The 25212-nt window shown below is 43.7% G+C and overlaps 1 protein-coding gene across 2 annotated transcripts in view; it reads left to right on the top strand.

The window, feature by feature from the left end:
- The first annotated feature begins 4377 nt into the window (after positions 1–4377).
- The window catches only part of LOC110509661 (homer protein homolog 1), a 70119-nt gene continuing 49284 nt past the window's right edge, over positions 4378–25212 (top strand). The window contains exon 1 of one of the 2 annotated variants that reach the window (XM_021590677.2): positions 4378–5603. In XM_021590677.2, the coding sequence (XP_021446352.1) occupies positions 5599–5603 (5 nt within the window). In that variant the 5' untranslated portion in view covers positions 4378–5598. The remainder of the gene's footprint in view (positions 5604–25212) is intronic. The other variant, XM_021590678.2, reaches the window with a different exon arrangement.

Genomic DNA, 25212 nt, shown 5'->3' on the forward strand with positions numbered 1-25212 from the left:
ATGAGCCGTCAACTAGTGATGCCTTGGCTTTCTCCTCCTCCCTCTCTTCCTTCCCTCCATCCCCTGCTCCCTCCTCCAGGATCTCAACTGGGGTATGGGCTTGAGCCATTGGCGCTAGATTCAGAGAGGTCCTGGGAGGTGCAACTGGCATCCTTCTAAACAGGGCTACTGGCTTTGGAGCTTCCTGATTGGTTATCTGCTGGGTTCCACTGTCACGCAGAGGAAACGGGAGGGTTTGTAGTTCCTCTGTGGGAGCATCATGCTTGTGTGAGAGGGCTGGGTCTGTGGGGGGCTCAGTGACACTCCCCTCACCAGCCACCTCAGACGAAGACTCTGGGTCAGACAGTGGACGCTCATTTATATCTGTGACGATGCCCTGTGTCTCGCTCCCAATTCCGTGGTTTTCCCTTCTTCCACCACTTGAGGCTGAGGCGCTTCCTGCACTGTCTCTAAAACGTTGTCGTCTGCCTTGACATGCTGATCCTCCTACACAGGTTCTGCATGGTTCTTTTCTTTATCCAGTGATGGAATGTACCGATCATCGGATGGAGAGAACCTGGCGCTCGTCAGGAAGAAATCTGTCATGTCATGCTCAGACTCAGTGTGTGAGAAAAAGCTGTCCAGCGTATATGATTCCTGGGCCCAAGTTCTGAAGCCTTCCTCTACGACTGGTTACCCTTCCAGCTCCACCACGGGAGTCTCATCCTTCAGGACAAACTTCTCCAGGTACCCACTGGCCTTCCAGTCCGAGTGTCTGCTGTGGAAAGACCACTCAGCGGTCATAGTCTCTGTGTCTTCATCCTTCACTCCTTCCTTGCTGCCTCCCGCCTCTTCATACAGGTCTGTGTAGCAGTGGTGGTCGGTGCTGTTTAAGATGAGGGAAGACATTTTTGTATTTTTTTATGAGCATGGCCTTATTTCAGTTACAGCATTCCATATGAATGTTCCACCATATTCCACCATAAGCAAACAAGAAAACACTCACCCAGAGGCGGCGCATCTAGTAGCCGGGGACTTTAATGCAGGGAAACTTAAATCAGTTTTACCTCATTTCTACCAGCATGTTAAATGGGCAACCAGAGGGGAAAAAAACTATAGACCTCCTTTACTCCACACACAGAGATGCATACAAAGCTCTCCCTCGCCCTCCATTTGGCAAATCTGACCATAATTCTCTCCTCCTGATTCCTGCTTACAAGCAAAAATTAAAGCAGGAAGCACCAGTGACTAGATCAATAAAAAAAGTGGTCAAATGAAACAGATGCTAAGCTACAGGACTGTTTTTCTATCACAGACTGGAATACGTTACGGGATTCCTCCAATGGCATTGAGGAGTACACCACATCTGTCATTGGCTTCATCAATAAGTGCATCGATGACATCGTCCCCACAGTACATTCCCCAACCAGAAGCCATGGATTACCGGCAGCATCGCACTGAGCTAAAGGCTTGAGTTGCCGCTTTCAAGGAGTGGAACTCTAACCCGGAAGCTTATAAGAAATCCCGCTATGTCCTCTGACGAACCATCAAACAGGCAAAGCGTCAATATAGGACTAAAATCGAGTCGTACTACACCGGGTCTGACGCTCGTCGGATGTGGCAGGGCCTCCAAACCGTTACAGACTACAAAGGGAAGCACAGCCGAGAGCTACAAAGAGAAGCACAGCCAAGTGACATGAGCCTACCGGACGAGCTAAACTACTTCTATGCTAGCTTTGAGGCAAATAACACTGAAACGTGCATGAGAGCACCAGCTGTAACGGAAGACTGTGTAATCACGCTCTCCGCTGCTGATGTGAGTAATACCTTTAGACAGGTCAACATTCACAAGGCCGCAGGGCTAGACAGATTACCAGGGTGTGTACTGCGAGCATGCGCTGACCAACTAGCAAGTGTCTTCACTGACATTTTCAACCTCTCCCTGTCCGAGTGTAATACCAACATGTTTAAAGCAGACCACCATAGTGTGCCCAAGACCACTAAGGTAACCTGCTTAAATGACTACTGACCCCTAGCACTCACGTCTGTAACCATGAAGTGCTTTGAAAGGCTGGTCATGGCTCACATCAATACCATTATCCCAGAAACCCTAGACCCACTCCAATTTGCATACCGCCCAAACAGATTCACAGATGATGCAGTCTCTATTGCACTCCACACTGCCCTTTCCACCTGGACAAAAGGAACACCTATGTGAGAATGCTATTCATTGACTACAGCTCAGCGTTCAACACCATATTGCCCTCAAAGCTCATCAATAAGCTAAGGACCCCGGGACTAAACACCCCCCTCTGCAACTGGATCCTGGACTTCCAGACGGGCCGCCCCCATGTGGTAAGGGTAGGTAACAACACATCCGCCACGCTGATCCTCAACACAGGGGCCCTTCAGGGGTGCATGCTCAGCCCCCTCCTGTGCTCCCTGTTCACTCATGACGGTACGGCCAGGCACGACTCCAACACAATTAAATTTGCCGATGACACAACAGTGGTAGGCCTGATCACCGACAACAACGAGACAGCCTATAGGGAGGAGGTCAGAGACATGGCTGTGTGGTGCCAGGACAAAAACCTCTCCCTTAATGGGATCAAGACAAAGGAGATGATTGTGGACTACAGGAAAAAGACGAACGGGCACGCCCCCATTCTCATCGACAGGGCTGCAGTGGAGCAGGTTGAGAGATTCAAGTTCCTTGGTGTACCATGACAGTCGTGAAGTGGGCATGAGAAAACCTATTCCCCCTCAGGAGACTGAAAAGATTTGGCATGGGTCCTCAGATCCTCAAAAGATTCTAGCTGCACCATCAATACACTGTATTTCCGATCAATTTGATGTTATTTTAATGGACAAAAAATGTGCTTTTCTTTCAAAAACAAGGACATTTCTAAGTGACCCCAAACTTTTGAACGGTGGTGTATATATAAACAGGTAACTGCCAAAGTAAAGGAAACACCAACATAAAGTATTTTAATAGGGAATTGGGCCACCGTGAGCCACCAGAACAGCTTCAATGCACCTTGTCATAGATTCTACAACTGTCTGGAACTCTATCGAAGGGATGTGACACCATTCTTCCGCGAGAAATTCTATAATCACCCATAAGTGTTCAGTTGGGTTGAGATCTGGTGACTGAGACGGTCGTGGCATATGCTTTACGTCGTTTTCATGCTCATCAAACCATTCAGTGACCACTCGTGCCCTGTGGATGGGGGTATTGTAATCCTATTGTAATCCCAAAATAATGGCCTGCCCAGCATTTTTATATATGACCCTAAGCATGATGGGATGTTCATTTCTTAATTAACCACACCTGTGTGGAAGCACCTGCTTTCAATATACTTTGTCTTCCTCATTTACAGAAGTGTTTCCAATATTTTGCCAATTACCTGTGTATAGCCATGTTCCCTGCTCACTCTCTTCTCAGGTGGTAAATCAGATGTGAGGTGAGGATTTAAGGGACAGGGCAGGAGAATGTTACGTTTCAGTGAAATTCCATTAGCACAAGGGCACCCTCAAAATCTGTGATTTATTTGAAGCAATGAACAGCCCAGAACAATTTGATAACAGCCAGGTCCGGTAACAGTGTTTGATAATTAGATTTAGTAAACTGATAACACATCTGATAACAGACACGCCATATTGCATGCAAGCATCCTCTTGATGCCAAAGAGGGAATGGCAAGCATACAACAAGCCCTTAACACAGGTCAAAAACTAAAGGCCAATATGCCACTGTTGTCTGGTTGAAAAGAAAACAAGCTGAGGGGGTGGGAACCGGAGTTCAATAACAGTAAATAGTCACACTGCAGTGGCCACATTTGCCACTGACATCCAATGTCCACAAGGTGTCCACCATCCATTGCACAATAATCTAACTGGAACAAGTCAGTGATGTGTACACTGCATCGATTATCATTCTGTGTATGCTTTTAATGTATATAGGGTAACTAAATATGTGCTATTACGAAAACAAAAAAAAGTTGTAGAGTAGTAATATAGTGGCTATCCATAAAGTCGACCTCTGGGTGAATCATCTGTAGAATTCTAATACTTCATCTAAGAGATCTGTGCAGTGTGCTGAATTAGTGGATGCTTTGGAAAGGTCATATTCATATAATGTAGGTCCGAATTATCATCCAATCCATGGTCACAAAACATACCGCAATGAAAAATGTAAACGTAATATTGCATTACATGTTTATTGCAGGTTTATTATACGGCCCATAATAAACTGCAGGTTGCTACCAATGAGGTAAAATACGAATTTTTCCTCAGTCGCTAAGCGGAAATGACGGAACTATTTTATTGCGTCAGATTTCTAAGGATACGGTGACGTTGTGCGGAGAGGCGGCGTGATCACGTAGGGCCAATTTCATGCTTTCAGTGAACAGAACGAGAGGATGGGTTGAGAGAGGTGATGAATGGGATGATTGGAGAGATCAGACACTACACAGACAGACGGCTTGAGAAAAAGGGAGGCGTTCGATGGAGCAAAGACTGGCCGTGATTTGACATTTAAAATCCCTATCTGATGAATAAAATCAACGAATTGGCTATTTTTCTTATTTGAACTTAATTCAGCATAGCATTTCATAGTCGGCCTTATTTGACCAGGCGTTGAAGATGCCGGTAGCTGGTTTGGTCTGACTAGAGGAGACGATGGAGCCATGAGAATGTACCAAGTATTTCCGCGAAAACAGATGGGAGATGAAACCTATTCGAAATAAAAATTTGATATTTTCCCCTGTAGCTAAAATGAGTTTATTATTGCTGCAGATGTATGCGTTTTGATAAACTGTAGTAGGATAGCTGCTAGAGGAATTTTGATGGCACTTACGACGCCAGGGATTGAGCAACGAGTAACGTTACATTTCGGAACGTTGAACAGTCGGGCCTTTCAAAGTGAGAAGCAAGAATGAATGTTAAGCATTTTTCTCGCCCGAGGATAACTGCGGTGCACGCAGCTGGTCACATTTTGAGAGCGGTGTCTTCTTTGGAGAGTAGCGAAATGCAAGTCAACGGAGAGGAGCGCCGTGCGGAGCTGTAATAGTAATACCCAAATCCGTCTAGAACCAAGTGGATGTTTTAAGCATTTTTTTCCGCAGACGAGAAGATGGTGTGCTGCCAATATCAATGCAAGCGGTCCCTATTTTCCCTGCCTTTTTAAGTGTAAAAGGAGCTCGCGCTACTTTGGAATTAAGAACCGTCAGTCACGTATGCGCGCCTCGGTGGCCAACGTTAGCTTAGCTGCTATATCCTCCGTGCTTTAGCTTCCCATTGAGCATGATTGAAGAGTGCGTTTAATTTCGCTAACGTCAACATCGATGTTTTCGGTCGTCATGAATCCACCGACACGTTTGCTTGGGTGAACTTTGAACCAACACCCCATAGCGTAGAACAGACTAGCAAGACATGTCGGCGTGAAGGGAACCACACTGACTGTCTCGAATCTCCTGTCAAGCCACAGACGTCAACAGCGCTGTGAAGAGCTGCTTATTGGAGAGGGAAAAAAACACATTACCTAGATTGTTCACTCCGCCTTTTGGAGCTCTGCGCCCACGGACTGAATCCCTTCCCTTCGATTTAACAACCAAGCAAAATGGGGTACGTATCGCGCAATGTAGTGCCATTTAGTCTGTGCTACAATAATTGTATTCATGGGTGTGTTATGATTTCTAGGAAGCCTGGTTTGTTTCGAGATAGATAAGTGGGGGTAGAAGGTTGACAGAAACAATACGCTGTTTGGCGACATGATTTACCTGAAGTTGGGTTGCCTTGTGTTGATAGCCTCACCATCAGCCCATGGCCTGAGCTTTAGGTAATTTACATGTAAAAGGACCCAACATATGAAGTTCATAGGAGCATATCGATTTGGCAGGCAAATTAAAAAGTATTTATTAGAGATTGTTAAACCATTTAATATCATGAAAAAAAAATGTGGCAGAGGTAATGGGTTTTATTTCAAGTAAACAGAAATATGAATATGGAAGCTTGTTTCCCCCATCCCCAAAACAATTCAGACCCCGAGTTATGAGATAGTCAGTCATTACAAACAATGTACTAAAACAAACATATACTTTCTGATGGGGTAAGACCATTGCTCATGAGCCATTTTTTTAAGTTGCATTCTTCAAGAATCAATAGCTATATATTAAATTAAGTCCAAAAATGGGTGTACCAATCCCAGATTGTATTTAATTTAATAATTCAATCTGATGTCAACCAGATGTCATCAAACAGGCACCAACTCGCATCAACAAAACATTGTCACCACAAACTCTCTTGCTCCCTCGCTCTCACTTGCACACAAACAATGTGTGATTACGTAAAGCCAATAAAACGATAGAAATATCTATATACAGTGTGTGCAAATGTAGTAAGATTAGGGTGGTAAAGGCAATAAATAGGCCATAGTGGCGAAATAATTACAGTTGAGCAATTAAACACTAGAGTGATAGATTTGCAGAAGATGAATGTGCAAGTAGAGATACTGGGGTGCAAAGGAGCTAAACAATATATATGGGGATGAGGTAGTTGGGTGGGCTATTTACAGATGGGCTGTGTACAGGTGCAATGATCGGTAAGCTGCTCTGACAGCTTATGCTTAAAGTTAGTGGGGGAGATATAAGACTCACGCTTCAGTGATTTTTGCAATTCGTTCCAGTCATTGGCAGCAGAGAACTGGAAGGAAAGGCAGCCAAAGGAGGAGTTTGCTTTGGGGATGATCAGTGAAATATACCTGCTGGAGCGCGTGCTACGGGTGGGTGCTGCTATGGTGACCAGTGAGCTGAGATAAGGCAGGGCTTTACCTAGCAAAGACTTATAGATCACTTGGAGCCAGTGAGTTTGGAGACAAGTATGAAGTGAGAGCCAGCCAATGAGAGCATACAGGTCGCAGTGGTGGGTAGTATATGGGGCTTTGGTGACAAAACGGATGGCACTGTGATAGACTACATCCAATTTGCTGAGTAGAGTGTTGGAGGCTATTTTGATCGACTAAAGTATATAAGGTTACGCTAGAAAGTGCACACTGGACTCTTGATCCTAAATGGATCTCATAATAATGCCTTGAGAATGTATTCATACGTCTTGACTTATTCCCCAAAAAATGCAGTTAAAAATGTATTAACTTCTATTTTTTTCTCTCACCCACCTACACGCAATACCCCATAATAATATACACTGAACAAAAATATAAACGCAATATGTAAAGTGTTGTAAAATGTTTCATGAGCTGAAATAAAATCTTGTGCACAAATTTGTTTACATCCCTATTAGTGAGCATTTCTCCTTTGCCAAGATAATCCATCCACCTGACAGGTGTGGCATATGAAGAAGCTGATTGAACAGCATGATCATTACACAGGTGCACCTTGTGCTGGAGACAATAAAAGGCCACTTTAAAATGTACCGTTTTGTCTCACAACACAATACCACAGATAGCTCAAGTTTTGAGGAAGCGTGCAATTGGCATGCTGACAGCAGGTATGTCCACCAGAGTTGTTTCCAGTTAATTTTATGTTAATTTCTCTACCATAAGCCACCTCCAACAGTGTTATAGAGCATTTGGCTGTATGTCTAACCGGTCTCACAACTACAGACTGTGTAACCACGCCAGCCCAGGACCTCCACATCCAGCTTCTTCACCTGCGGGATCATCTGAGACCAGCCATCGGACAGCTGATGAAACAGTGGGTTTAAACAACCGAAGAATTTCTGCACAAACTGTCCTATTCCGTCTTAGGGAAGCTCGTCTGCGTGTTCGTCGTTCTCGCCAGGGTCTTGACCTGACTGCATTTTGGCTTGTAACTGACTTCAGTGGGAAATTGCTCACCTTCAATGAATACTGGCACGCTGGAGAAGTGTGCTCTTCATGGATGAATCCCGGTTTCAACTGTACCAGGCTGATGGTAGACAGCGTGTATGGCGTTGTCTTGGCGAGTGGTTTGCTCAGATACTGCTTATGAAGGAGCCCCTTCAGCTTGAGCTCCTATATCACTGAGGGAGAGAGAGAGAGACTGTCACCATACAATCATGGAAGCCAACAGTGAATACAATGTTGAATGTAGCCAATCAGCGATCCTGATTCACAGCTAATTCACAAGGGGCACGTGCCAGCATGGCACTGACTGGTTGGCATTACTCCCTGGGACCAGCAGTAATCCATTGATGCAGTGGAAGGGGGCACCTCTTTACAACATACAAAATACACACAGTACTGATTACATTATAAATGGTGGTTTGGTGAATTCCAGGACAGATGGTATTTTGACCATTGACCAGGTCAAATGGGATCAACCTGATTCAAGTGTCCTCCATTACCCTGAAGCGGGACTGGTGACTGGCCACTGCCTCATCCTTCTGTAATGGCTATGATATGGTAAGGGGATTCCCACAACCCTGCTGAACAAATCCACCAGGTTTTTTACATAGCCTGTGAATGAAATAAAATATAAGTCAATCAACAGCAAAAAAAAAAAGACTTTCTGTAGTTTGAAAGTAATGTATATGCTATTAAAGGGACTGTAACTACAGAATAGATTCAAGCCGGTGACGCTGACACTGTTACTATGCAACCAGCTGTGTACGTTGCTGAACACTTACCGATACATTTTGCTATTTGCGGCTACAGTTGGCTGTTGTTAACAAGGTAGCTAGTTAACTTGAGCTATGCACATCTTCCTCTGACATGCTACACCACTTTACATGTTAGCTTGATGTATTCAGCTAGCTACAATGTCATTCCCCTTTCATCTGGGGTATCATAGCTAGCCTTCATCTTCTTCTTTAAGGTTTTTATGGCAGACTACACTTATTGGTGTATTGCCGCCCCTCGCTGTACGGGATATTGCGGGAAGAGAAGGGGGGGAACCCGACATCATATAAAAATAAAACATCCCACTCCTTCAGTCACAGTTCAAATTAGAAAAAAAGTTATATCAACACATTGACTGTAGTACTCGCGCTGCTAAAACACTCGACCACTGCTACTCCAACTTCCGGGATGCCTACAAGGCCCTCCCATGCCCTCCCTTTGACAAATCTGACCATCCTATAGGCAGAAACTCAAACAGGAAGTACCTGTGCTAAGGACTATTCAAAGCCGGTCTGACCATTCAGAATCTATGATTCAAGATTGCTTTGATCACGTAGACTGGGAAATGTTCTGGGTAGCCTAACATTGACAAATATACTGATACGGTGACTGAGTTTATCAGGAGGTGTATAGGAGATATTGTACCCACTGTGACTATTAAAACACCCTAACCAGAAACCGTGGATAGATGTCAGTATTCACGTAAAACTGAAAGCGCGAACCACCGCATTTAACCATGGCAAGGTGACTGGGAATATGGCAGAATACAAACGGTGTAGTTATTCACTCCGCAAGGCAATCAAACAGGCAAAACGTCAGAATTAGGGACAAAGTGGAGTTGTAATTCACCGGCTCAGACACGAGACGTATGTGGCAGGGTCTACAGACAATTCCGGACTACAAAAGACAAACCAGCTATGTCGAGGACACACCGACGTCTTGCTTCCGGACAAGCTAAACACCTTCTTCACCCGCTTTGAGGATAAAACAGTGCCACCGCTGAAGCCCGCTACCAAGGACTGTGGGCTCTCCTTCTCCGTGGCCGATGTGAGTAAGAAATGTAAGCGTGTTAAACCTCGCTAGGCTGCCGGCCCAGACGGCATTCCAAACCGCGTCCTCAGAGCATACGCAGGCCAGCTGGCTGGTGTGTTTATGGACATATTCAATCTCTTTCTATCCCAGTCTGCTGTCCCCACATACTTCAAGATGGCCACCATTGTTCCTGTACTCAAGAAAGCAAAGGTAACTTACTTCTGTCATCATGAAATGCTTTGAGAAACTAGTCAAACTAGTCACCCTAGACCCACTTCAATTTTCTTACTGCACCAATAGATCCATAGATGATGCAATTGCCATTGCACTGCACACTGCCCTATCCCATCTGGACAAGAGGAATACCTATGTAAGAATGCTGGGTCCTGGACTAGGAAACAACACCTCCACGTCGTTGATCCTCAACACTGGGGCCCCACAAGGGTGCGTGCTCAGCCCCCTCATGTACTCCCCGTTCACCCATGACTGCGTGGCCACGCACGCCTCCAACTCAATCATCAAGTTTGCAGATGACACAACAGTAGTAGGCTTGATTACCAACGGTGATGAGACAGCCTACAGGGAGCAGGTGAGGGCTCTCTGAGTGTGGTGCCAGGAAAATAACTTCTCACTCAACGTCAACAAAACAAAGGAGATGATCGTGGACTTCAGGAAACTGCAGAAGGACACCCTCCAATCCACATTGACGGGACCGCAGTGGAGAAGTTGGAAAGCTTCAAGTTCCTAGGCTTACACATCACTGACAATCTGAAATGGTCCACCCTCACAGACAGTGTTGTGAAGGAGGCTGAAGAAATTTGGCTTGTCACCTAAAACCCTCAAACTTTTACAGATGCACAATCGCGAGCATCCTGTCGGGCTGTACCACCACCTGGTATGGCAACTGTACTGCCCACAACCACAGGGCTCTCCAGAGGGTGGTGCGAACTGCCCAACGCATCACCGTGGGCAAACTACCTGCCCTCCAGGACACCTACTTCACCCGATGTCACAGGAAGGCCAAAAAGATTATCAAGGACAACAACCACCTGAGACACTGCCTGTTCACCCCACTATCATCCAGAAGGCGAGGTCAGTACAGGAGCATCAAAGCTGGGACCGAGAGTCTGAAAAACAGCTTCTATCTCAAGGCCATCAGACTTAATAAATACTCATCTCATATGTACAGTGGGGCAAATTTAGAATATATGAATATATATATATGGACGAGCAATGTCAGAGCAGCATAGACTAAGATACAGTAAAATAGAATACAGTGGGGCAAAAAAGTATTTAGTCAGCCACCCATTGTGCAAGTTCTCCCACTTAAAAAGATGAGGCCTGTAATTTTCATCATAGGTACACTTAAACTATGACAGACAAAATGAAAGAAAAAAATCCAGAAAATCACATTGTATGATTTTTTATGAATTTATTTGCAAATTATGGTGGAAAATAAGTATTTGGTCACCTACAAACAAGCAAGATTTTTGGCTCTCACAGACCTGTAACTTCTTCTTTAAGAGGCTCCTCTGTCCACTCGTTACCTGGATTAATGCCACCTGTTTGAACTTATCAGTATAAAAGACACCTGTCCACAACCTCACAGTCACACTCCAAACTCCACTATGGCCAAGACCAAAGAGCTGTCAAAGGACACCAGAAACAAAATTGTAGACCTGCACCAGGCTGGGAAGACTGAATCTGCAATAGGTAAGCAGCTTGGTTTGAAGAAATCAACTGTGGGAGCAATTATTAGGAAATGGAAGACATACAAGACCACTGATAATCTCCCTCGATCTGGGGCTCCACGCAAGATCTCACCCTGTGGGGTCAAAATGATCACAAGAACGGTGAGCAAAAATTCCAGAACCACATGGGGTGCACCTAGTGAATGACCTGCAGAGAGCTGGGACCAAAGTAACAAAGCCTACCATCAGCAAGGGCATTGAAGATGAAACGTGGCTGGGTCTTTCAGCATGACAATGATCCCGAACAACCCCATAGGAAATCTTTGGAGGGAGTTGAAAGTCTGTGTTGCCCAGCAACAGCCCCAAAACATCACTGCTCTAGAGGAGATCTGCATGGAGGAATGGGCCAAAATACCAGCAACAGTGTGTGAAAACCTTGTGAAGACTTACAGAAAACGTTTGACCTCTATCATTGCCAACAAAGGGTATATAACAAAGTATTGAGATAAACTTTTGTTATTGACCAAATACTTATTTTCCACCATAATTTGCAAATAAATTCATTAAAAATCCTACAATGTGATTTTCTGGATTTTTTTTCTTCTCATTTTGTCTGTCATAGTTTAAGTGTACCTATGATGAAAATTACAGTCCTCTCTCATCTTTTTAAGTGGGAGAACTTGCACAATGGGTGGCTGACTAAATACTTTTTTGCCCCACTGTATTCTATTTTACTGTATCTTAGTCTATGCTGCTCTGACATTGCTCGTCCATATATTCATATATTCTAAATTCCATTCCTTTTAGATTTGTATGTATTTGGTATATGTTGTGAAATTGTTGGATATTACTTGTTAGATATTACTGCACTATCGGAGCTAGAAACAAGCATTTCGCTACACACGCAATAACATCTGCTAAACACATGTATGTGACCAACAAATTTAGATTTGATCCCTAAACAGGCTCGTGCCTGCATCTGCTGCAAAATCCCCAGCCTTACTCACAATGCCTATTTTCTCTGTTTGCTCTGTGCGGTTGATAACCAATGCAATAAACGCTACAAAGTAGGGGTCGACCGATTTATGATTTTTCAACACTGATACCGATTATTGGAGGACCAAAAAAAGCCGATACAGATTACTCGGCCAAATTATTATTTTTACTTTTAAAAAAAATATTTTTTTATAATAATGACAATTACAACAATACTGAATGAACACTTATTTTAACTTAATATAATACATGAATAAAATCTATTTAGTCTGAAATAATTAATGAAACATGCTCAATTTGGTTTAAATAATGCAAAAACAAAGTGTTGGAGAAGAAAGTAAAAGTGCAATATGTGCCATGTAAAAAAGCTAACATTTAAGTTCCTTGCTCAGAACATGAGAATATATGAAAGCTAGTGGTTCAATATTCCCAGTTAAGAAGTTTTAGGTTGTAGTTATTATAGGATGACGCGTCGACTATTTCTCTCTATACCATTTGTATTTCATATACCTTTGACTATTGGATGTTCTAATAGGCAATTTAGGCTGGCATTACTAATCTCGGGAGTTGATAGGCTTGAAGTCATAAACAGCGCTGTAAAGCAAGCCTTCTAACGCCTACCACCGCTCAGTCCGACTGCTCTATCAAATCATTGTAATGATTTTCTTCCTGGGAAGGAGAGGAGGCCCAAAATGCAGCGTGGTTATTTATAAACATCTTTAATGAAAGATGAAACCGTGAACACTATACACTATGTGCTGACACAGGCAACTAACACATAGACATAGATAATCACCCACAAAATACTCAAAGAATATGGCTGCCTAAATATGGTTCCCAATCAGAGACAACGATAAACACCTGCCTCTGATTGAGAACCACTCTAGGCAACCATAGACTTACCTAGACAACTACACTGAACACAACCCCATAAATCTAATAAACCCCTAGACAAGACGAAACACAATAAATCACCCATGTCACACCCTGGCCTAACCAAAATAATAAAGAAAACACCGATAACTAAGGCCAGGGCGTGACAATCATAGACTTAATTATAATATAATAAACACAGATACCAGCCGTTGTTCATTAATATGGTAAAATCCGGAAACTATCATTTCGAAAACAAACCGTTTATTCTTTCAGTGAAATACGGAACCGTTCCGTATTTTATCGAACGGGCGGCAAACCTAAGTCTAAATATTGCTGTTACATTGTACAACCTTCAATGTTAAGTCATAATTATGTAAAATTCTGGCAAATTAGTTCGCAACAAGCCAGGGGGCCCAAACTGTTGCATATATCCTGACTCTGCGATGAACGCAAGAGAAGTTTAAAAAAAATATACTTCTGTGTATTGATTTTGAAGAAAGGCATTGATGTTTATGGTTAGGTACATTTCGTGCAACGGTTGTGCTTTTTTCGCGAATGCGCTTTTGTGAAATCATCCCGTTTGGCGAAGTTGGCTGTGATTCGATGATAAATTAACAGGCACCGCATTTATTATATGCAATGCAGAACAAGTTAGTTAACCTAGTAATATCATCAACCATGTGTAGTTAACTAGTGATTGTGAAGATTGATTGAAGGTAAGTTTAATGCTAGCTAGCAACTTGCACTCGCGTAACAGGTGGTCAGCCTGCCACGCAGTTTTCTCGTGGAATGCAATGTAATCGGCGTCCAAAAATGCCGATTACCGATTTGGTATGAAAACTTGAAATCAGCCCGAATTAAATCGGCCATGCCGATTATCGGTCGGCCTCTAATACAAAGTCCACTTTCTTCACATGCAACATGTCAGGATCCCTCTGTTGACAAGAAATATTATCTGGTGTCTCTACTCCTCCTACCATTTATTTATTCAACTTCACTCCTTTCTTCCACTCTTCTCACCGCCTCCGCAGAAGAGACATGCTGGACGGCCCTTATTCTTACCACCTCCGTCTCCTTCAGCCTAACAGGACACTTCACAATTGCAGCATTTAGGCCCAGCTGGCAATCGATACCCCTCCCGTCTACATCAGTGGATACTGCTGAGGGGAGCAAATGAAATGGCATCAAACACATGGAAACCAAATGTTAAAAAATATATACACTGCTCAACAAAATAAAGGGAACACTAAAATAACACATCCTAGATCTGAATGAATGAAATATTCTTATTAAATAATTTTTTCTTTACATAGTTGAATGTGCTGACAACAAAATCACACAAATTATCAATGGAAATGGAGGTCTGGATTTGGAGTCACACTCAAAATTAAAGTGGAAAACCACACTCCAGGCTGATCCAACTTTGATGTAATGTCCTTAAAACAAATCAAAATGAAACTCAGCAGTGTGTGTGGCCTCCACGTGCCTGTATGACCTCCCTACAACACCTGGGCATGCTCCTGATGAGGTGGCGGATGGTCTCCTGAGGGATCTCCTCCCAGACCTGGACTAAAGCATCCACCAACTCCTGGACAGTCTGTGGTGCAACGTGGTGTTGGTGGATGGAGCGAGACATGATGTCCCAGATGTGCTCAATTGGATTCAGGTCTGGGGAACGGGCGGGCCAGTCCATAGCATCAATGCCTTCCTCTTGCAGGAACTGCTGACACACTCCAGCCACATGAGGTCTAGCATTGTTTTGCATTAGGAAGAACCCAGGGCCAACCGCACCAGCATATGGTCTCACAAGGGGTCTGAGGATCTCATCTCGGTACCTAATGGCAGTCAGGCTACCTCTGGCGAGCACATGGAGGGCTGTGCGGTCCCCCCAAAGAAATGCCACCCCACACCATGACTGACCCACCGCCAAACCGGTCATGCTGGAGGATGTTGCAGGGCTCTGGCAGTGCTCCTCCTGCTCCTCCTTGCACAAAGGCGGAGGTAGCGGTCCTGCTGCTGGGTTGTTGCCCTCCTACGGCCTCCACCACGTCTCCTGATGTACTGGCCTGTCTCCTGGTAGCGCCTCCATGCTCTGGACACTACGCTGACAGACACAGCAAACCTTCTTGCCACATCTTGCATTGATGTGCCATCCTGGATGAGCTGCACTACCTGAGCCACTTGTGTGGGTTGTAGACTCCGTCTCATGCTACCACTAGAGTGAAAGCACCGCCAGCATTCAAAAGTGACCAAAACATCAGCCAGGAAGCATAGGAACTGAGAAGTGGTCTGTGGTCCCCACCTGCAGAACCACTCCTTTATTGGGGGCGTCTTGCTAATTGCCTATAATTTCCACCTGTTGTCTATTCAATTTGCACAACAGCATGTGAAATTTATTGTCAATCAGTGTTGCTTCCTAAGTGGACAGTTTGATTTTTCAGAAGTGTGATTGACTTGGAGTTACATTGTGTTTAAGTGTTCCCTTTATTTTTTTGAGCAGTGTATATATGTACAGTGGGGAGAACAAGTATTTGATACACTGCCGATTTTGCAGGTTTTCCTACTTACAAAGCATGTAGAGGTCTGTAATTTTTTATCATAGGTACACTTCAACTGTGAGAGGTGGAATCTAAAACAAAAATCCAGAAAATCACATTGTATGATTTTTAAGTAATTAATTTGCATTTTATTGCATGACATAAGTATTTGATCACCTACCAACCAGTAAGAATTCCGGCTCTCACAGACCTGTTAGTTTTTCTCTAAGAAGCCCCCCTGTTCTCCACTCATTACCTGTATTAACTGCACCTGTATTAACTCGTTACCTGTATAAAAGACACCTGTTCACACACTCAATCAAACAGCCATTATGGAGAGGTTGGAGTCTAAGACCAGAGAGCTGTGTAAGGACATCAGGGTTAAATTCTAGACCTGCACAAGGCTGGGATGGGCTACAGGACAATAGGCAAGCAGCTTGGTGAGAAGGCAACAACTGTTGGCGCAATTATTAGGAAATGGAAGAAGTTCAAGATGACGGTCAATCACCCTCGGTCTGAGGCTCCATGCAAGATCTCACCTTGTGGGGCATCAATGATCATGAGGAAGGTGAGGGATCAGCCCAGAACTACACGGCAGGACCTGGTCAATGACCTGAAGATAGCTGGGACCACAGTCTCAAAGAAAACCATTAGTAACACACTACGCCGTCATGGATTATAAAATCCTGCAGCGCACGCAAGGTCCCCCTGCTCAAGCCAGCGCATGTCTAAGCCCGTCTGATGTTTGCCAATGACCATCTGGATGATCCAGAGGACGAATGGGAGAAGGTCATGTGGTCTGATGAGACAAAAATATAGCTTTCTGGTCTAAACTCCACTCGCCGTGTTTGGAGGAAGAAGAAGGATGAGTACAACTCCAAGAACACCATCCCAACCGTGAAGCATGGAGGTAGAAACATCATTCTTTGGGGATGCTTTTCTGCAAAGGGGACAGGACGACTGCACCGTATTGAGGGGAGGATGGATGGGGCCATGTATCGCAAGATCTTGGCCAACAACCTCCTTCCCTCAGTAAGAGCATTGAAGATGGATCATTGCTGGGTCTTCCAACATGACAACAACCCGAAACACACAGCCAGGATAACTAAGGAGTGGCTCCGTAAGAAGCATCTCAAGGTCCTGGAGTGGCCTAGCCAATCTCCAGACCTGAACCCAATAGAAAATCTTTGGAGGGAGCTGAAAGTCTGTATTGCCCAGCGACAGCCCTGCTGCAGTGTGTGCAAACCTGGTCAAGAACTACAGGAAACGTACGATCTCTGTAATTGCAAACAAAGGTTTCTGTACCAAATATTAAGTTCTGCTTTTCTGATGTATCAAATACTTATGTCATGCAATAAAATGCAAATTAATTACTTAAAAATCATAGAATGTGATTTTCTGGATTTCTGTTTTAGATTCCGTCTCTCACAGTTGAAGTGTACCTATGATAAAAAATTACAGACCTCTAAATGCTTTGTAAGTAGGAAAACCTGCAAAATCGGCAGTGTATCAAATACTTGTTCTCCCCACTGTATGTATGTGTGTCTGTCCTCTGTTGCAACGCTCAATACACTTTAAGTTCCAAACTGCCCCTGGAAGCAACGTCAGCACAATAACGGTTTGTTGGGAGCTTCATAAAATGGGTGTCCTTGACCGTGCTGCCGCATACAAGCCCAAGATCATCATGCGCAATGCCAAGCATTGGCTGGAGTGGTGTAGAACACACCGCCATTGGACTCTGGAGCTGTTGAAACGCGTTCTCTGGAGTGAAGAATCACGCTTCACCATCGGGCAGTCTGACGGATGAATCTGGGTTTGGATGCCAGACAAATGCTACCTGCCCAAATGCATAGTGCCAACTGTAAAGTTTGGTGAAGGAGGAATAATGGTCTGGGGCTGTTTTTCATGGTTCAGGCTCCTTAATTCCAGTAAGGGCAATCTTAACACCACAGCATACAATGACGTTCTATAGGATTCTGTACTTCCAACTTTGTGGCAACTGTTTAGGGAAGGCCTTTTCCGGGTTCAACACGACATTGCCCCCGTGCACAAAGCGAGGTCCATACAGAAATGGTTTGTCTTGATTGGGGTGGAAGAACTTGGCTGGCCTGCTCAGAGCCCTGACCTCAACCCCATCGAACACCTTTGGTATAAATTGGAACATCGACAGCGAGCTAGGCCTAATAGCCCAACATCAGTGCCCGACCTCACAAATGCTTTTGTGGCTGAATGGAAGCAAGTCCCTGCAGCAATGTTCCAACATCTAGTGAAAAGCCTTTCCAGAAGAGTGGTGGCTGTTATAGCAGCAAAGGGGAGACCAACTCCATATTAATGGCCATGATTTTGAAATGAGATATTCGACGAGCAGGTGTTCAAATACTGTTGGTCATGTAGTGTAAATCCTTTGCTTTTTACTTCTATGACCACCCCAGAGATAACAGGACACATTCCTATCCTATATCTTCTTGAAGCGCAGAGTACGCTCCTTCTGTTCCATAAATACACAAAACCCTTACTCAGAACAAAAAATGAATCAGAACTAGGCTTGGATTTCTTATTTCCTCTTGCATTCGCCATGGTAATCCAATTCTTCTCACTCTCATCTCCACTCGACACACCATCTGATTCAAACACAACATCCACTTCTGCCATTTTCTCCCTCCAGACAGTTTGTTCCAAGAAGACCCCACTGGACGGCGTTGTTATTGATCTTCTCATAGCTAGCTCGCTAACATGATCAAATAATGTTGTATAACCAAAAGTAGCTACTAGCTAGCTAGTACCAGCTATCTACTTAGCTAACGTACTCACCAACACCAGTGGTTTGACGGTTTTCAATCCGTTTCTGGCAATATTGTTGAAATGCATTGGAAGTTTGTGCAAACTTTATGGAAGCCCATTTTCACTCCTATTTGTTGAGTGAAATGTGCGTGCGCTGCATCCATATGCAGACTTGACGACAAATGTCCACTTGGCAGCTGGGAGCATACCACGTGTTGTCTATGGGCAATTTGGGCATTGTTGGAAAAAATGAGTAAGTAAATAATAAGTCATGACAAACTCACTTACAAAACTCGGTTTGGGCGAGACTCACTATGACAAATAATCCTATTTATACATTGTAGTCAATTTTGACACGACATTTCTGACTCATATTGATGCCACATACGCAGGTTAAAACCAGAGGAGTTGGTTTTAAGGGACAGTTGGCCTTTAAACTTTGAAATCAATGTTTTTTGTTGTTGTTTAGCATACATTTTTAAAGTGGCCCTGCATAATTCCTTTGCAGTGGAATTGCCCTATAGCTTCCAAATGCCCACTGAACAATTGATCAAACAGCGGTTACTCCTGGTGAATAGGCTACTCCTCCCTTTTTTTCTAGTTTTCTAAGATTATACACATAGACATATGGCTTTAAGTGTTATGGGTTTTAATTCAATACATTTGTGCAGTGTTTTCCCATAAGTGCCAGCTACCGGCTAAACAGCGGTTAACAGGCTCATTGTAAGCCGGCTACTGTTCCACTTCATAAATTTAACTAGGCTTCTTTCAATTTAAAAGTTTCAATTTGCTAGTCAAAAGTCTGTATGGCCTTTCCATGCGAGAATGAACGTTATTATCGTTTAGTGATCTATTGATAGGACAGGTGCCTGTAAATCACAAAGTGATGACAGGGAAACACTGTCAGTCTGCTGTCTGTCCTGCCTCTCGGTACCTGTGTTTTTTTTTTTGTGCCCTGTGTTTGACTGTAGTCAAATTTCTTTTCACGGATGAGGGAGAACATGATGCTTTTTCATCGTCTCCTGTGAGTGAATTTACACGTGTCATGTAAGTGGTAACGCTGAGTTGAAATCCACTTAATTCTTGTTTTGTGGCACATTCATGTATTTTCTTTGGCGTTTACCTATAGCCAGCCACGGAGTCGATTTGACGACGGAACAGCTTGTGTTGACTAGTTTATAAAAGGTGTCGAACTGACTGAATAAATCAATCTCCTATATCCCTTTGATATTCGTAAATGTTACACAGGAGTTATGTCCATGGTATCACACCGGGACAAGTAAACCAACGATCTTGTTTGTATTTTCCTAGGATTCGAAGCCCATGTCGAGATTTGCCAGTGACTGCTAAAGTGACTCGTTGGTGTAGCCTAGTGATTCGTAGTTTGTGAACGAACAGCTCTTTTTGATCAAGAGAGCTGTTCATTTGGCTCCCTAATGTGCATACTGGAAGGCTACCACTGCACAATATATTTGCTTAGGTTGTTGCCACAGTAAACTCAATTGAAAGAGTAGACTATTTAGTTTAGTGACTAGTCACAATCTACCACCTTTCCTCAGTCTCACCCACATTGACTGACAGGTCTGAAACCCTACCAACTGTGTGACTCACAAACATCCTGTCGCCTCCCCTGACAATTCCAACCACATTGATTGATTGACAGATCAAACTGTTAAAGGGATAGTTCACACAAAGGACACATTGGTTTCCTTACCCTAAGTGTCCACAGCAGCAGAGCCAATAAAATACATAATTTGAATAACAAACACTGATTTCTTACATTTTCAAAACCACAACTAATTTGACCAATCTGGGAGGTAAAGTTAAAGTATTCAGCAGTTTAGCTGTGTATTTCAGGTGGAACCAAGGCCATATAATGTACCAGAGGCCACCAAAATAGAGCTTGTTCGAGGCAGATAATAATACATCTATGTGGTATCATTGGAAAGTGATAATCTTATCCACGACTGGAGTGATGGCCTTGTGATGGGTTGACACTGTCTCCATTGAAATGGGTAAATTAATTCATACATTTGTCTAATATTTGTTCTGGTGGCTAAGCAAAAGCTAAGAACTACTGTAGAATGAGGCTGTCATACCCGGACATAATATACTTTCTGAAGATACACTACCGGTCAAAAGTTTTAGAACACCTACTCATTCAAGGGTTTTTCTTTATTTTTATTCTGTTCTACATTGTAGAATAATAGTGAAGACATCAAAACTTTGAAATAACACTAATGGAACCATGTAGTAACCAAAAAAGTGTTAAATCAAAATATATTTGAGATTCTTCAAATAACCACCCTTTACCTTGATGACAGCTTTGCACATGCTTGTCATTCTCTCAACCAGCTTCACCTGGAATGCGTTTCCAACAGTTTTGAAGGAGTACCCACATATGCTGAGCACTTGTTGGCTGCTTTTCCTTCACTCTGCGTTACGACTCCCAAACCATCTCAATTTGGTTGATGTCGGGGATTGTGGAGGCCAGGTCATCTGATGCAGCACTCCGTCACTCTCCTTCTTGGTCAAATAACCCTTACACAGCCTGGAGGTGTGTTGGGTCATTGTCCTGTTGAAAAACTAATGATAGTCACAATAAGCCCAGACCACTGTATGCAGTGCTTTCAGAAAGTATTCACACCCCTTGACTTTTTCTACATTTTGTTGTGTTACAGCCTGAATTGAACATGTATTAAATTGAAATTGTGTATCACTGGCCTCCACACAATACCCCACAATGTCCAAGTGGAATTATGTTTTAAGAAATGTGTACAAATTTATTATGGGCTGAAATGTCTTGAGTCAATACAGTTGAAGTCGTAAGTTTACACCTTGGCCAAAGGTACAAAGATGACATCCATCCTGTTTGCAATAAGGCACTAAAGTAAAACTACAATAATTGTGGCAAATAAATGAGCTTTAAGTCCTGAATGCAAAGCGTTATGTTTGGGGAAAATCCAACACATCAGTACCACTTTTAATATTTTCAAGCAAGGTGGTAGCTGCATCCATCATGTTATGGGTATGCTTGTCATGCTTGAGCTAAGCATGGGCAAAATCCTAGAGGAAAACCTGGTTCAGTCTGCTTCCCAACAGACACTGGGAGACAGTAACCTTAAACACCATGGCCAAATAAACACTTTACTTGCTTACCAAGTCGACATTGAATGTTCCTGAGTGGCCTAGTTACAGTTTTGACTTAAATCGGCTTAAAAATCTTATGGCAAGACTTGAACATGGCTGTTTCGCAATAATCAACAATCATCTTTAACAGAGCTTGAAGAATTTTTAAAAGAATATGCAAATATTGTACAATCCAGGTGGTGATTCTAGGTTATTCTAACATGTATTGACTCCGCGGTGTTAATACGTATGTAAATGAGGTATTTCTGTGTTTTATTTTCAATACATTTACAAACATTTCAAAAAACATGTTTTCACTGTCATTTTGGGGTATTGTGTGTAGATGGGTGAGATTATTTTTTTCAGGCTGTAACACAAGAAAATGTGGAATAAGTCAGTACATTCTGAAGGCACTGTACTGATACCAGAAAATAACCCAGAAGTTATTAAGTTAAATGACAGTTCAGACTAATCATGAGAATATGGAATACCCATCGCAGAGGCCTCTGTTATCTTATGTAGTCTTAACTCTACCTGATGGCTGATGCATCTGCCTACAGCTACACGGCAGACTGGGATAAATAGGGACTAAATTAGACTTTATATGACCAACTTTGATTTTAGGGTGAACTGTGACGAACCCATAAAGAGCCTAACTAAAAAGTGCCTGACAAAAAAAAAAGTCAAATAATGTGTCTTTCTTCAAAGTGTGCCCTTTTCTTAAATTAGGCCTGTCAGAGAGTTGGCTGCTACAGCGTTTTAGTGCAATGCTTCTGTTCTGCATAACGAATTAATGAATGTAAACCAGCCTGAAACTTGGCACCTCAGCAGCCTAAAGTACTCTCAGGAGGTGTCATAAACAGTCAGATATATTGGATTAACAATAATTAGTGTACAGTAGTTGTATTGAAATAGTGAGGTGACGAGTGTGTTCTAATTTTGTTTTGTTTTGTTGGCATAACTTTATAACTATTCTGGAGGGTAAAGTGTTCCACGAATGACTCCTCAAACTATGATTCCTCCATCATCAACGGAACTAATTCACACTGTCTGCCCTGCCCTTATCTGGTTCAGCTACTTTAACCCAAACCTTATTATGTTGTTCATACGTGCAGAAGTATGTCAGTGCTGCCTGGCCTGCCTTTTTTAAAAACCTTCTCCCCTGTCCTCAGACTGGGTAGAAATGATCTCCAAAATCATCTCATCGTACAGGGTGCCAGTGTTGGACAAGGCAGTTACTGTCAGACACTAAGTGGATGGTCAGAGTCGGGAGCACTTTGTTTTAAAAACCCCACTGTGTCCTTACTGAAAACGGACATCACAACCAGACCCACCACAGCTACATTAGGCATAGCCAAGGCCCTTCCTGGCTCCTGCCCTGTGTCGATCATCTTACCCGTGGCTAATGCCGGTCTGAAGCTGAGGATGCCGAATGGTGCACTTTTAGAAGCATAAAGTACAGTTTCATTGACGAAACCTCCGAGCAGATCCCTCCTGACTACTACCCATGGCAGTGTCCCCAGAGGTCGAACACTTAACTACAGGTGGTGGAATTAAGAGCGAGAGTGCCATATTTCAATACAGGATTTGCCCCAGACTTTTCTGTTTCCATCTATGCTGGCTGGCACCCGTGTCTCGCTGGGCCATGGCTCCGGCAGACCGGATTTCACCTGCGGCCGAAGCCAGGCCACTGGTCCTTTTCAGCTACTATTTACATAACAATGGCTAACTGAACTTAACACCTTCTGATCAAGCGACTGTCTTGATGCTGCAGAGGCTAGAAACACAATTTCTAGCCTCTAGAAACACAATTACACTGGAGCGTACATTAACAGAAAAACACTGGCGACACGCCGGTGTGGGGGTTAGTCTCCATGGAAATGCGGCATTATTGGAGGAAAGCCAGACATCTTCACTGGGCTCCAGCTGTCAATACTCCACTGACCCTGAGCAAACGACAGGAGAGATGGAGAGAGCGAGAGAGACTATCGAGGGAGAGAGAGAGAGAGAGAGGGATCAGAAGAGTCCACACAAACCAAAAACTACCCGCCATGTGTGTGTGTCACCAGAACCACACAGATCACAAACCGGGCCTTAGCATATGGGTATTTTAAACCAGAGGTTGTGCCAATATCTTCAGCCTGTGTATCCACAGGCCAGGCCTTAGCCTGTCATATGGGTATTTTAAACCGCAGGCTGCGCCAAGCAAAGCCCCATACTCTCCCTCTGTGAGTGGGTTTATCGTGTATGGGACACGCTGCCTTGTGATTGGCTTAGAGAGCATGTGGGAGGGAGAGAGGGGGTTGGAGGATGCTAGCAGCTCCTGACCGGCCCTGAGTCATGTGGACGTTGCCTTGGCAACCAGGCAGCAGCTACATTTGTAATGCAGGCAAGCAGGGATATTATTATTTTTTTTTTAACAAGTGATTGGTGGAGTTTGCAACCCGTCTTTAACACAGCCGCACTGCCTAGTGCAGATGATCAGATCTCGCAATTTCCTTGGAGAAGTGTTTCAACATCTCAGGAAGCACATTTAATATGATCTAGTAATCCTGTTCATATGTGCCGTATGACTTTTCTAAATATGACCTGGATTTCTGAACGCAACTTCAGAAAATAGCCAGGGAGTGAATGATGTTTCCTGGACATCCGGCTCTATAAGGGTTGAGTGTGACAGGGATTCTACACGGTGGTAAGTGGACTGCTGGTTTGATTACATCGTCTGTGGTCAAGATTCCTCTGGTACAGCTCCCGTCATTGAGCTTTGCATGCCACAAAACTGTCCATTGTGGTAGGGACAAGAGGCCCTCGCACGAAAACACGCACACACACACCTGGGCACTGATGGATAGATAACAGGGAGAGTCTGCTTCAGGAGGAAGTGGGTGTAATGGCAATTGATGCCGGTATGTTGAGTCTCTGTATGAAAACAAGTTGTGGACTCTTGAGTGTTCAGTGAGTTGAAACATTAAGGACAACAGAGAGACGTGGCGATGGGGAAAAGTGTAATGAAGGCCATGGGTTTGTACCCAGTACAACACGTCAATATTATATTTCCATTGGCTCTACATGACTGCTCACAAACCTTCCATACACAGCCTGACTCCACTGTAGCTGTTCTCTGCAGTCTGATCTAGTGTGAGTCATAAAGTACAGTTAACAGTCCACCCTCCCATCACATATCACCAGTCTGTGTTAAAGGACAGGCTGCCAAACCCCCACCACTCCACTCTGCTAACTTAATTAACTAGTTAAAACAGGGAGGCGAACATTCACGCTGTCCTACAGAAGAAGCCTGGTATGCCGTGAGAATGAGACCCGCTCTGAGCCACCGCCGAGCAATTAGTTGGGCTTTCCCCTGCAGACTTCTCTTCTCACCCAGCAGATAGTAATCGAAGGACCGAATCGCTATGAAATGAGACCCGTTTTAAAGGCACAACGCCTGGCTGCCATACTGGAGGCTTCATTTGTGAGGGTTTATTGCGGACAGAAGAATCTGAGCTATAATAGTGTTTGTCTTTGTTGAGTGACTGCTGGCCTGGACGGTGAGGCTGAGCTGTGTGAAAGTTCCCGAG

Source organism: Oncorhynchus mykiss, chromosome Y, assembly GCF_013265735.2.
Source record: "Oncorhynchus mykiss isolate Arlee chromosome Y, USDA_OmykA_1.1, whole genome shotgun sequence".
Taxonomy (NCBI): Eukaryota; Metazoa; Chordata; class Actinopteri; order Salmoniformes; family Salmonidae; genus Oncorhynchus; species Oncorhynchus mykiss.